The 12,952-nt window shown below is 42.4% G+C and overlaps 1 protein-coding gene across 5 annotated transcripts in view; it reads right to left on the bottom strand.

The window, feature by feature from the left end:
- The window catches only part of LOC140201867 (methylcytosine dioxygenase TET3-like), a 330,696-nt gene that overhangs the window by 9,192 nt on the left and 308,552 nt on the right, over positions 1 to 12,952 (bottom strand). For all 5 annotated transcript variants that reach the window (XM_072266613.1, XM_072266614.1, XM_072266615.1 and 2 more), the window contains 3 exons: positions 10,317 to 10,406; positions 7,488 to 7,625; positions 1,656 to 1,989 (listed from right to left, as the gene is read on the bottom strand). In XM_072266613.1, the coding sequence (XP_072122714.1) occupies positions 1,656 to 1,989; positions 7,488 to 7,625; positions 10,317 to 10,406 (562 nt within the window). The remainder of the gene's footprint in view (positions 1 to 1,655; positions 1,990 to 7,487; positions 7,626 to 10,316; positions 10,407 to 12,952) is intronic.

The following is a 12,952-nucleotide window of genomic DNA, read 5'->3' as shown; positions in this document are numbered from 1 at the left end:
TCCTGACAGACAGTTGGGGGCGGGGGTGTGGGGGAGCGAGGACAAAGCCTTGTTGTGTGCCTCAGTGACCCGGGGAGCTGTGTTGGCTGGAGTCAGGGCCTTGTGCTTAGCCTGTTGGTAAACAGGTCAAAGGCTAGCGGCTTGACTAAGAGTGGTCCACCAGTCCTGGGGTTCAGCTTAGGGTTAACAACCCTGACTGGTCAAACAAAATTGTCATGGAAACAGCAATGAAGAATCCTTCTATACAGTGAGAGGTGGAGGATCTTTATCGCTGCCCCGAAACACCAACAGCATAAAGGGCAGTAATCTCTGGCGCTATAAAAGCGTTATGCTAACCACTACGCTACTGTGCTGCCCTACTGTTGAAGCCGTTCTTTTTTTTACGTTCTAAATTTATTTAATTGCTTGTATTTGAGTTCTCCAATGTTTGAATTCTCAATAAGAAAGGCAGAAAGAGCAGCAAGTTGAGTGGTGACAGAAGGCCACAGCATGCAGTGGTCGGGTGTCTACGAGTTTTCAGAGTACAGGAGTTGGTATTATTGGAATTAGAGTTGGTTTACTATTGTCACATGTACCAGGATACTGTGAGAAGTTTGCCTTGCACACTGTTCATTCAGATCAAATCATTACACAGTGCATTGAGCTAGAACAGTTAACACAGTAACAATGCAGGCTAAAGTGTAACAGGAGCAGAACGAGTGCAGTGCAGAAAGACAATAAAGTTCAGGTTCATAGCATAGAACATTCCAGCACAGTACAGGCCATTCGGCCCACAATGTTGTGCCGACCATTTAACCTACTTCAAGTTCGATCTAACTTTTCCCTCCCACATAGCCCTCCATTTTCCTCTCACCTATGAGATCTAAGAGTTTCCTAAATGGCCCTAATGTATCTGCCTCCACCAACGCCCTGACAGTGCGTTCACACACTTCGCACCCCCTGTATAAAAGTCCTCCCTCTAACATCTCCCCTATACTTTCCTCCAGTCACCTTAAACGATGCCCTCTCATACTACCCATTTCCGTCCTGGGAAAAAGTCCCTGGATGTCCACTCAGTCTATGCCTCTTATCATCCTCTATCTAGTTCCTCCTTTGTTCCTAAGAGAAAACCCCTAGCTTGCTCAACCATTCCTCATAATACACTTTCTCTAGTCCAGATAGCATCCTGGTAAAAATCTTCTCTGCACCCTCTCTACAGCTTCCACATCTTTCCTATAATGAAGCGACCAGAACTGAACACAATATTTCAAGAGCGATCTGACCAGTTTTATTTATTTATTAAGATATACCAGGGTAAAGGCCTTGAATAAGTGTCTGGAACCAAAAAACGGCCCACGGTCAAAGTTACTTAGATCACATTTCTTCCCCATTCTGATGTTTGGTCTGAACAGCAAATGAACCTCTTGACCATGTCTGCATGCTTTAATGCATTGAGTTGCTGCCACATGATTGGCTGATGAGATATGTGCATTAACGAGCAAATGTAGCTAGTAAAGTGGCCACTGAGTGTACGTCAGTAGAAGATTAAAACTTTTATGGAAAGTAAGAGAATGATGGTCAATCCAAAAAGGAATGTTTTTTAATTCTATTTTTGCATCAGCAGAATATGAGGTAAGAGTACAAATTTTGATTATAAAAAAAGAAAAATTGATTACCTTTGCTTTGTGGAGTGCTGCACTTGAGATTTTCTACTTCCTGCTTCAGCTTCCCAGCCAGGAGTTTCTTCTCTTGGCTCCTCTGCTTCTCAGCTGCTCTCTTGGCTTCCAGCTTCTTCTGGCGTGCTGACTTGACCGGTTCAGGCAGCATTCTCACCTCCCTGGGAAAGGCGGTGAGCACCTCGATCGCCCCCGCCTTGATCTTCTCGTTCTGGCTGTCCTCGCTGCCGTGTTCATCGGTTGTCGACACCTTGTAGAGGGGCAGCACGTGCAGCTGCTCATCCTCTGGTATTGTCCCAATCTGCCGATTGTCCTCCTTTGTCAGGGTGCAAACCTGGGAATAAAAGCAGATTATTGATTGATTGGTTGATTGAGATACAGTGCAGAATAGGCCCTTCTGGCCCCATGAGCCGCACCTCCCAGCGACCTCTGGTTTAACCCTGGCCTAATCACAGGATAATTTACAATCACCAACTAACCTACTGACCAGTAGGTCTTTGGACTGTGGGAGGAAACCGGAGCACCCGGAGGAAACACACGCGGTCACGAGCAGAATGTACAAACTCCTTACAGGTAGTGGCGGGAATTGAACCCCAGACGCTGGTACTGTGAAGCATTGTGCTAGCCACTATGCTACCGTGCCACGTTCTTGGGAAGATTTATGGTTAACGGTGTTTTTCTTTTCTGCCATTTAACTTGTCAAGTAGAGCACAGCAGTGTGACGTGATGACTGGGTGTTGGTGTAAACTGATGGAGACAGGACTCACTTTGCAAGAAGCGTTTGGTGTGACTGACCTTCCAAAGGCGAGCCTTTAACCTGAAAAACTTAATTCTGCCTGACCTGCTGCGTGTTTTCATCATTTTCTGCTTTTATTTCAGATAGCCAGCATCTGCACTTTTTTAATGTTCTACAATGTGTCCCGTTAACAAAACTTTAATTGTGCTTGATTATCAGGAGAATTTTTAATTTGGAAATACAGAGCAGTAACAGCCTCTTCGGCCCAATGAGCTCGTGCCACGCAATTACACTAGTGTGGCTAATTAACCAATGAGATAGCTCTTATTCAATTAATGCAGTACAAAGAAGCTTCTAGAACTTTCCAGAATTATACTTCGTGTAACTACTAGAAGCATATTAAACTGTTTTGTGCATATCAGACTACTTAAAATACCAGCAGACAATTGTTAAACTGCAAAGAAAATAACAATTAAACAGTCTAATCTAAGAATTAAACAGTCAGACCCAACAACACTAAAGTTTTATTTTTGCACAGTCTGTTTCTCTCTCTCTCTTCACTGCCTTGTAAGTTGTATTTGGTGTGCCTTCTGTCCCTACCTGCTGGTGATGCTGCAGCAAAGAATCTTCTCATTATAATTCTACCTCACCGTACTTGTGCACACAATAAATCAACTTGAATTAACTTGACCAAGTGAGTTTAACTAACTTACTAATATCAACGTACCACAGCAACTCATGCCATTACAGCACTCTGACCTCAGATCTGAAACACTAAACTCAGAATCAAGCACCAAGACAATGACGTGACAAAATTCTAATTTTATTTTTTTTCCCCATTAATCCATCGGGAAGAAACAGCCATTGCAGTACTGTTAGCTGCCACCATGTGGCAGAGTTGTGTTGTGAATAACAGCTGGAAGTTGGCCGCCTCACTGAGACCTGGTTTCACCTGGAATGAAGGTAAAAGGTCAATGACAATGATTTGTACCATGCTCCTCTACTTTCAAGCAGAACTTTTGAAGGTCCTTTTCAAGGCTGTCCTTGTTTTTCTCTGCATGAGTGAGACAGGTGTGACAAGCAGGTAATGATGTAATATTTTTTCAATAAAGATCTTTAAAGATTAGCAAGCAACACACATCAAAGTTGCTGGTGAACGCAGCAGGCCAGGCAGCATCTCTAGGAAGAGGTGCAGTCTACGTTTCAGGCCGAGACCCTTCGTCAGGACTAACTGAAGGAAGAGTGAGTAAGGGATTCGAAAGTGGGAGGGGGAGGGGGAGATCCAAAATGATAGGAGAAGACAGGAGGGGGAGGGATGGAGCCAAGAGCTGGACAGGTGATTGACAAAAGGGATATGAGAGGATCACGGGACAGGAGGTCCGGGGTGAAGGAAAAGGGGGAGGGGGGGAAAAACCCAGAGGATGGGCAAGGAGTATAGTGAGAGGGACAGAGGGAGCTATTCAGTACTTTAAAGATTAGCTTTATTTGTCATTGACACTGAAACATACAGTGAAATGCGTCATTTGCATCAAGTCAAATCAATGAGGGTTGTGTTGGGCAAGTGTCGCCACACTTCAGGTGCCAACATAGCACGCCCACAACTCACTTACCCAAACCCCTACGTCTTTGGAATGTGGGAGGAAACTGGAGTAGCTGCAGAAAATCCATGAGGTCAGGGGGTGACCGTACAAGCTCCTTACAGACAGTGGCAGGAATTGAGCTAGTGCCATAAAACGTTGCACTAACCACTAGACTACCATGCCTTTTCCAAGCAATTGCTAACAGGATTGCCAAAACATCATCCTGTATCGCAGCTTCAATGTGTCATTTGATGAAAATGCGATTCAGCTCATCTCTTCTGGAGTAGAGTGACTTTGGTTCCTTGCAGAGAACCCTCAGCAGCTTTTCACATGGGATAGTTCCACGTTTGACACTCAGCCATGATAACATGAGTTTCAATAAAAGTGGCGACGAGGGTTCTTTAAGTAACCTGTAATAACGAGTGCCTACATCAGTAGCAATAAAAAAGTACTGATGCATTCTCAAGATTTAGAGTTATGGGGTCATAGCATGGAAACAGGCTTTTCAGCCCATCACATCCATGTTGACCCTCAACCTCTCACTTTGCACTAATCCTACATTATACTCATTTTGTTTATTCTCCCCATATTCTCTTAAATTCCTCTCAGGTTCAAACACTCACCTACATTGTTCTTTCATTATGTGCTGTGTCATATGACGTGGGTGATCGTGGTCTTTCCACGACCATGGTTGCTCTTGGCAAAATTTTCTACAGAAGTGGTTTGCCGTTGCCTTCTTCTGGGCAGTGCCTTTACAAGACGGGTGACCCCAGCCGTTATCAATACTCTTCAGAGATTGTCTGCCTGGCGTCAGTGGTCACATAATCAGGACTTGTGATATGCACCAGCTGCTCATACAGCCATCCACCACCTAATCCCATGGCTTCATGTGACCCTGATCGGGGGGCTAAGCAGGTGCTACACCTCGCCCAAGGGTGACCTGCAGGCCAGCAGAGGGAAGGAGCGCCTTGCATCTCCTTTGATAGAGACGTATCTCCACCCCGCCACCCAACTCACCTATGTGCCAGAGGCAATTCACGGCAGTCGGTTAATCTACCAGCCTGCACGTCTTTGGGATGTGGGAGGAACGCAGTGCATCCTGAGAATACAACATGGTCACAAGGAGAACATGCAAACTCTGCTCAGACAGCGCCCAAGCTGAGGATTAAACCCTGGTCTCTAATGCTGTGAGGCAGTGGTTCTACCATCGGCACAACTGCTCTGCCCTAATTCTTTAAAGAAATTAGATTCTATATATACATATATGTATATATCTTGTTCATCTCTTTATCATTCTCCTTTGCAGCACTAATTTAAGACCATAACACTTGGGAGCAAGATTAAGCCTTTTGACTCATCGAATCTACTCCTCCATTCCATCATGGCTAATTTACTAACTTTCTCAACCGCATTCTCCCTCCCCTGTAACCTTTGGTAACCTCACTAATCGAGACTTGGCCTCCAAAGTTCAAAGTAAATTTACTCCCAAAGTATCAGAATGTGTCACCATTTGCAAGCCTGAGGTTTACCCTCCTGTGGGCATGCATACTCAATAAATGGATAATAGAATGACAATCATAACAGAATCAAGAGACCGCACCAATTTGGATGATCAACCAGTGTGCAAAAGACAACAAACTGTGCAAATACAAAAAGAAATAATAATAATAATAATAAATAAATAAGCAGCAAAAATAACTTCTGTTGATCTCCTAATCACCAGGACTTTTGGAAAGATAATTTTTACATTTACTTGATTTGAGGATGGGCACTAAATGCCGACTCTATCAGCAATTATTAAAAAATTAATCTCTCTATCCTGTGGATTTTGAATTCCAAACAGTGTTCAATTGAACAGGGTTGTATTTGGGCCCCGTATCGAAGAGAGAGATGTGCTGACACTAGAGAGGGCTTACAGAAGATTCACAAGAATGATCCCAGGAATGAAAGAATTAAAGCAAGAAGAGTGTTTGAAGGGCACTCAACACGCTGGAGGAACTCAGCAGGTCGGGCAGCATCCGTGGAAACCACTGGTTGACGTTTTGGGCTGGAACCCTTCGTCAGGACTGTAGAGGGAAGGGGCAGAGGCCCTATAAAGAAGGTGGGGGGAGGGTGGGAAGGAGAAGGCTGGTAGGTTCCAGGTGAAAAACCAGTAAGGGGAAAGATAAAGGGGTGAGTATTTTCTGCAGAGTAGCTTGTGTTTACGATCTGCAAAGTATTGAGTGTTTGAAGAGGCCTGGCCCTGTATCATTGAAGTTGAGAAACATGAGGGGGGATCTCACAGAAATCTAACAAATACTGAAAGGCCTCGATAGAGTGGATACGGAGATGCTTCCTATAGTAGGAACAGAGGGCACAGCCTCAGAATAGAAGGATGCCCATTTAAGGTAGAGACGAGAAGGGATTTCTTTAGCCAGATGATGGCGATTCTATGGAATTCATTGAGGCTAAGTCATTGGGTATATTTAAAGTGGAGGTTGATATGTTCTTGATTAGTAAGGGGGGGTCAAAGGATACAGGAAGAAGGCAGGAGAACAGGACCGAGAGGGAAAATAAATCAGCCATGATTGAACTAGAGCAAACTCATGGACTGAATAGCCGAATTCTACTCTTATGTGGAACTTCGATTGATTGCTGAACTTGGCAAAATGTTTGCAGATGTTTTGGCTCCAGACAAGAATCCATCATCAGTTGAGTGTGCTGTCTCCTCAGAATGCTGGTTTATCTCCTCCTCTGGGGTCCAGATAGATGTTGTTAGACGTCGTGGTTCAGAACGCGGTGAACAGTTTAGTAGTCGAAGATTCTGATTGGCTAGTTTCGAGGGAAGTCCAGTGGAAGTGTTTGCTTTGCTGTCCAGATCCCGAGATTACTGGTGGTTTGTTAATTGTTAACGTCGTTGTTTGTCTTTTCTCTGTAAGGGTTCCTATACTGGATCTATGTCAATGTGCTTGTTGATGAATCCTTCTGGAGAGAACCACACTTCGAGAAATTCTTGTTCTTGCTTGAGTCAAGACTCTGGCTGTCATCCAGTTGAAATGGTGTCCTTCTTTGTCTTCATGAGCTGATCCCACTCTTATGTTTTATGGTCTTATGGTCATTCTGCAGAAACCAGTTTGAAACTCCCCCAGTTCCTTCAAAACAATCAGAATGATTTATACCCCATAACCCTCAAATTGATTTAAACGTGGGTCCAGTTCTTTTACCCACTATGTTCCTGAGAACTGTTAAAACTAAAATAAATACAGTAAATGCTGAAAACCATCAGCAGGTCAAGCAGCATCTGCCGAAGAGAAACAATCACCATTTCAGGTCCAGGATCCTCATCAGAATTTATTTCAGATTTCTGGCATCTGCAGACTTTTTAAAAACTTGTTATTACTGAGAGGGTATTATTGCGAAGCAAGTTTCTGACTGTGCTGGAAATTTAACTACTTATTTGATAGCATGAAATTCAAAGTTCTGCTGGAGGGATATATGGGTTAAGAACAGATTTGAGTGATGTGGTGATTTACGTACCACAGTACAGCCATTGTACATGTTGTGTTGGTCTTTATGGGCATGAGCACAGAAATCCATACACGCAGTTACTCCTGAAAATGGTTTCCCTTCCTTCTTCCCCAGTCGGCAGTCAGGGGCTAACCGTTCATTGGTAATCTGTGAAGACAATGAATTGCAGTTTTATTTATTACGAAATTGCATTTATATTTCATAGATCGGTGCTTACCTGTTACTTATTCTAGGGAGTATTAATAGACAAAAGATTCTAACCAGTCTGATAAATCAGCTGTCTCTGTGTGGAGTAATCATTTTCTATTTCTGTAAATAATTTTGAACAGGTTTAACATTAATGCCTTCATACATTTTGCATTTGACTGCTGTGTGGGATAACAATGCAACAAAAGACTCAATCCTTTCCCGATTAATCTCAGTGAAAAGGTGGATTTATGAGTCTTAGATCAGGGGTTCCCAACCTTTTCTAAGCCATGGACCTCTACTATTAACTGAGGGGTCTGAGGACCCCAGGTTGGGCGCCTCTGCTTCAGAATAAAAAATTATTAAATTAAGCAAAAGTTTTCTACAATTGCTGAAGTTCCAGCAAAGCTTCCAAGTTTCACTATTATGCACTCAGCGGCCACTTTATTAGGGACTTCCTGTACCTGATAAAATGGCTGACGGTAGGTTCAGCAACCGCACCTGTCTACTTCAAGACTTGGCGTGTCGTGCACTCACAGCTGCTCTTCTGCACGCCACTGTTGTAACGCCTGGTTACTTGAGTTACTGTCACCTTGCTGTCAGCTTGAAGCAGTCTGGCCATTCTCCTCTGACCTCTCTCATTAGCGAGGCGTTCTTGCCCACAGGACAGCTGCTTCCGAGAAATGTTTTGTTTGTTTCTCGCACCGTTCTCTGTAAATTCTAAAGGCTCTTACTTGTGAAAATCCCAGGAGGTGAGCAGTTTCTGAGTTACGCAAACCACCCTGTCTGGCACCAACAAGTCACTTAGATCACATTTCTTCCCTACTCTGATGTTCAGTCCAAATAATAACTGAACTTCTTGACCATGTCTGCAAGAGGGCAATGCAATGATCGTTGGCAGAGTCATGATGGCGGACTAGATTGCTGAGCTGGTCTTCTGACCTGTTTGCACTGACGACTTCTTCTATTACTTCCCCCTTTCTTCTCCTTCACCTTCCTCCTCCATAGTGCTGCGTGGTAGCGCAGCAGTTAACCATAGGACACAGGAGCAGAATTGGGCCATTCGGCCCATCAAGTCTGTTCCGCAAAGCGTAACGCTATTGCAGCGTCAGTGATTCTGACCGCTGTTCGTAAGGAGTTTGTATTTTCTCCCCATGACTGTGTGCAATTCCCCTTGGTGCTCCGATTTCCTCCCACATTCCAAAAATGTACGAGTTAAGAGTTAATAAGTTGGGCGCATGCTGTGTTGGCGTCGGAAGCACGGTGACGCTTGGCAGGCTGCTCCCAGCTCACATTTGGACTGTGTTGGTCATTAACGTAAAATAACACATTTTATTGTATGTTTCAATGTTTATGTGACAAATAAAGGTAATTTTTCAATCTGATCCTCTATCCTTTCTTCCTCCCACTGCTAAGATGCTGCTGTCTGGGTCTGATTGATACTTGCGTGCAGTCCTGCCCTTCTGCATGTTACCCGGATCATCCACAGTGTTTAGGCTGCGGTGGTGTTGCGCAGGTCTATTTGATAGAGTCAAGGAGAAAATGTGGCACCTGTTCCCATGTTGTTCTCTTGTTCGTCTTGCCCTCTGACCTGGCATGCTGACTGAAAGATAGAGGGCTGCTGCAAGATATAAACTCTCTGGCTTCTCCTAAAACCCCTCCATCACTGTGCACCATGTAAAGAGCTGAACAGATACCTCCTTTCCATCTTATTCCATGCACTCCCCTCTCAGCAACTGCAATGGTGTCAGAGTGATTGGATAACTCATGTTCTGATCTCCCTCTCTTACTGGGCAAAGCAGCATGTCATGTCGTGCCACTAACCCCAGTTACTCCACAGAGGGCTGGGGTCAGCTCAAGCAGTTTCACTATCCTATTAATAGGCATCCGTTGGTCTCGTGAGACCATGGATTTGTGCCTTGGAAGGTTTCCAGGGCACAGGCCTGGGCAAGGTTGTATGGAAGACCGGCAGTTGCCCATGCTGCAAGTTTCCCCTCTCCACGCCACCAATCCTGTCCAAGGGAAGGGCACTAGGGCCGATACAGCTTGGCACCAGTGTCGTCGCAGAGCAATGTGTGGTTGAGTGCCTTGCTCAAGGACACAACACGCTGCCTCAGCTGAGGCTCGAACTAGTGACCTTCAGATCACTAGACCGATGCCTTAACCACTTAGCCACGCACCAACACCATTCTATTAGCTTGCCATTTACACCAGTATATTGAAATGTCTGAAGTCAAGTTAAGTCAAGTTTATTGTTTTTTTATATATAAATATCTATATGTATACCGTTAAATAAAACAATGTTTCTCCGAACCAGAGTGTCAAGCACAGCAGAACACATAATGCACATATAACACACAATAACTTAGGATAAAATCTACAGATAAATTCCGCATCAATAAACTAAGTAAAGTGCATAAATTAAATATTGTAAGGTACAGAACAGATTAACCATGTGTCACACATGTTTGTGGAGATTATGTAGATGTTCTACACAACGCGCAGTTGGATAATAATTAAAACATAGGGATTTGCAATGGGAAATCTAAATAACAGAAACTTTGAATAATAGGCATTATTGCTTTAGCCATGCTTGGTTACAGTACAAGAGTGAACTAATCTCACAGCTCTCCCGTGTGTTGTACAACTTACCTGATTACTGAAGGCTTGGGGTGCAAGCTGCTTGTAGAGTGGAGCGACTTCTGTGGCTAACGTTTGCAATCTGTCCTTAAGTAAAGCTTCCTGAGGGGGAGAATAACAACAGTAATTAACACTGACCATCAGAGGTAGCGATCCCTCTTCATTTCATGTCAGAATTGAACTAAGTGTGATCACAGTGCAGAGTAAAACAATGAACGACAACACACACAAAATGCCGGAGGAACTCAGCAGGTCAGGCAGCATCTGTGGAGGAGAATAAACTGCTGGGCTGGATGGGAAAGGAGGAAAAAGCTCAAAGCTCAAAGTAAATTCATTATCAAAGTATGTACATGTTATCATATACTACCCTGAAATTCATTTTCCTTCAGTAAAACAAAGAAATACAATAGGATCAATGAAAATTACACACAAAGAAAGACTGACAAGCAACCAATGTGAAAAACAGGACAATGTGTGCAAATACAAAAAAAAACAAATAATAATAATAATTATTATATCTATTATTACAAATAGGAGAATCCATAATAACCGTCCAGATATATTACAGGATAAATAAGGAAAAACAACTTACTTAATAGATATAGCCATTCCAAACAAACATAACCTACAAAAATCAATAAGTGAAAAGTACAAGAAATATACTGAATTAAAAGAGGAAATTGAAAGACTATGGAACATGGACAGAGTATACATTGTCCCAATAGTAATATCTACAACTGGTATCATCCCAAAGGCACTACACAACAGCATTAAGCAAATCGAGCTACACAGCAACATTTATGTAAATCCTCAGAAAGCCACAATATTAAACACAACAAGAATAGTCTGAAAGTTGTTAGTAATTGAGAAATGAGCATGCTCGGTTATGCCCGTACCTCAGGTTTACCAGCTTGAGCTGAGAAAAAAATACAATAATAGATAGATAGATTGATAACTACTGAGAACATGAGTTATAGAGTCCTTGATAGTGAGCCCATTGGTTGTGGAACCAGTTCAAAGTTAAGGTGAGTGAAGTTAGCCATACTGGTTCAAGAGCCTGATGACTAGAGGGTAATAACTGTTCCTGAATCTGTTGCATTGGGACCTTCTTCCCAATGGCGGCAGTGAGAAGACAGCATGGCCTGGATGGTGGGCATTCTCGATGACGGACACCGTTTTCCTGTGCCAGCACTCCTTCAGATGTGCTCAATGGTGGGGAGGCTTTTCCGTGATAGACAAGGTTATATCCACCAGTTTTGTAGTCTTTTGTAGGAAGAATGAACATCTTAGGTTGATGACCAGAAACAGTAACTTCTCATTTCTCCCTACGGATGCTGCCTGATCTGTTAAGTTATTTTCATATTTTCTACTTTTATATCTGATTTCCAGAATCAGTAGTAACTTTCTTTTGAATTGCAACCTCCATTGCCAATAAATTTGCACCTGTTTCAGTAACTTTGTTCTGTTTCTCTTAATAAGAAGTGGAGTCTAATTCACTGCCACAGCTTGAACCAAAGGGGATAGCTTCACTCAAATTCACTTGCCCTATCTTTGAAATGTTCCCATGACCAATGGACTCACTTTCAAGAACTCTTCATCTCATGTTCCCGATATATATTGCTTATTTATTTATGATTATTATCTCTTTTTTTCTGTATTTGCAGAATTTGTTGTCTTCTGGTTGAACACCCGGGTTGGGCAGTATTTCATTGATTCTGTTATGGTTATTATTCTACAGATTTATTGAGTATGCCCACAAGAAAATGAATCTCAGAGTTGAATATGGTGATATATATGTACTTTGATAATAAATTTACTTTGAACTTTGATCTAAGAAGAGATGAATTTCTACTCAAGTTTAGCTGTGATTTAGAATGGAATCTTACTGGGATGAATTGTGCCAATACTTGAATTGCTGAGAAGTAAGATTTCAAATTAAAAACCATAAAAATGCAGCACTACAGGTTTCATTAAATTCTCACCATATTCCTCAATTATATCCAATAAAAGCATGGATACATTCAGAACTTGAAACACGAACAGCATAAAGCTGGTGCATTTACTGTTATCACTGTTATAACTCGTAGCTTCATTTGCTTTCAGTGTGCTATCTCTGGAAAAGGACACAGTTAATTAATTAGCAAGCAGGTGACTTTTTTTCTCATGTACCAAGATACAGTGAAAAACTGTTTTGCATGTCATCCGGACAATTCACTTCATTGCATTGGCGTATTGAAGTAGCACAAGGGAAAAACAATAACAATACAGAATGAAGTGTTACAGTTATAGAGAAAACATAGTGTAAACAGACAATACGATACAAAGCCAGGATGAAGTAAAATCTCAAGGCTTTGATAATAAATTTACTTGAACTTTGATTGTGAAACCAAAGTTCAAAGTTAATTTATTATCAGAGTACATATATTTCACCATATACAACCCTGAGATTCATTTTCCTGTGGGCGTACTCAACATATCTATAAATATTAACTATAACAGGATCAATGAAAGATCAACCAGGGTGCAGAAGACAACAAACTGTGCAAATGCAAATATAAATAAATAGCAATAAATAACGAGGGTTCATCTTATCAGATTAGGCTCGATAGTTTAATGACAAACAGGATAAAAAGCGCTGAGTCAATTTT

The sequence above is a fragment of the Mobula birostris genome, chromosome 8, assembly GCF_030028105.1.
Source record: "Mobula birostris isolate sMobBir1 chromosome 8, sMobBir1.hap1, whole genome shotgun sequence".
Classification (NCBI taxonomy): Eukaryota; Metazoa; Chordata; class Chondrichthyes; order Myliobatiformes; family Myliobatidae; genus Mobula; species Mobula birostris.
This window is presented reverse-complemented; position numbering and strand designations above follow the sequence as displayed.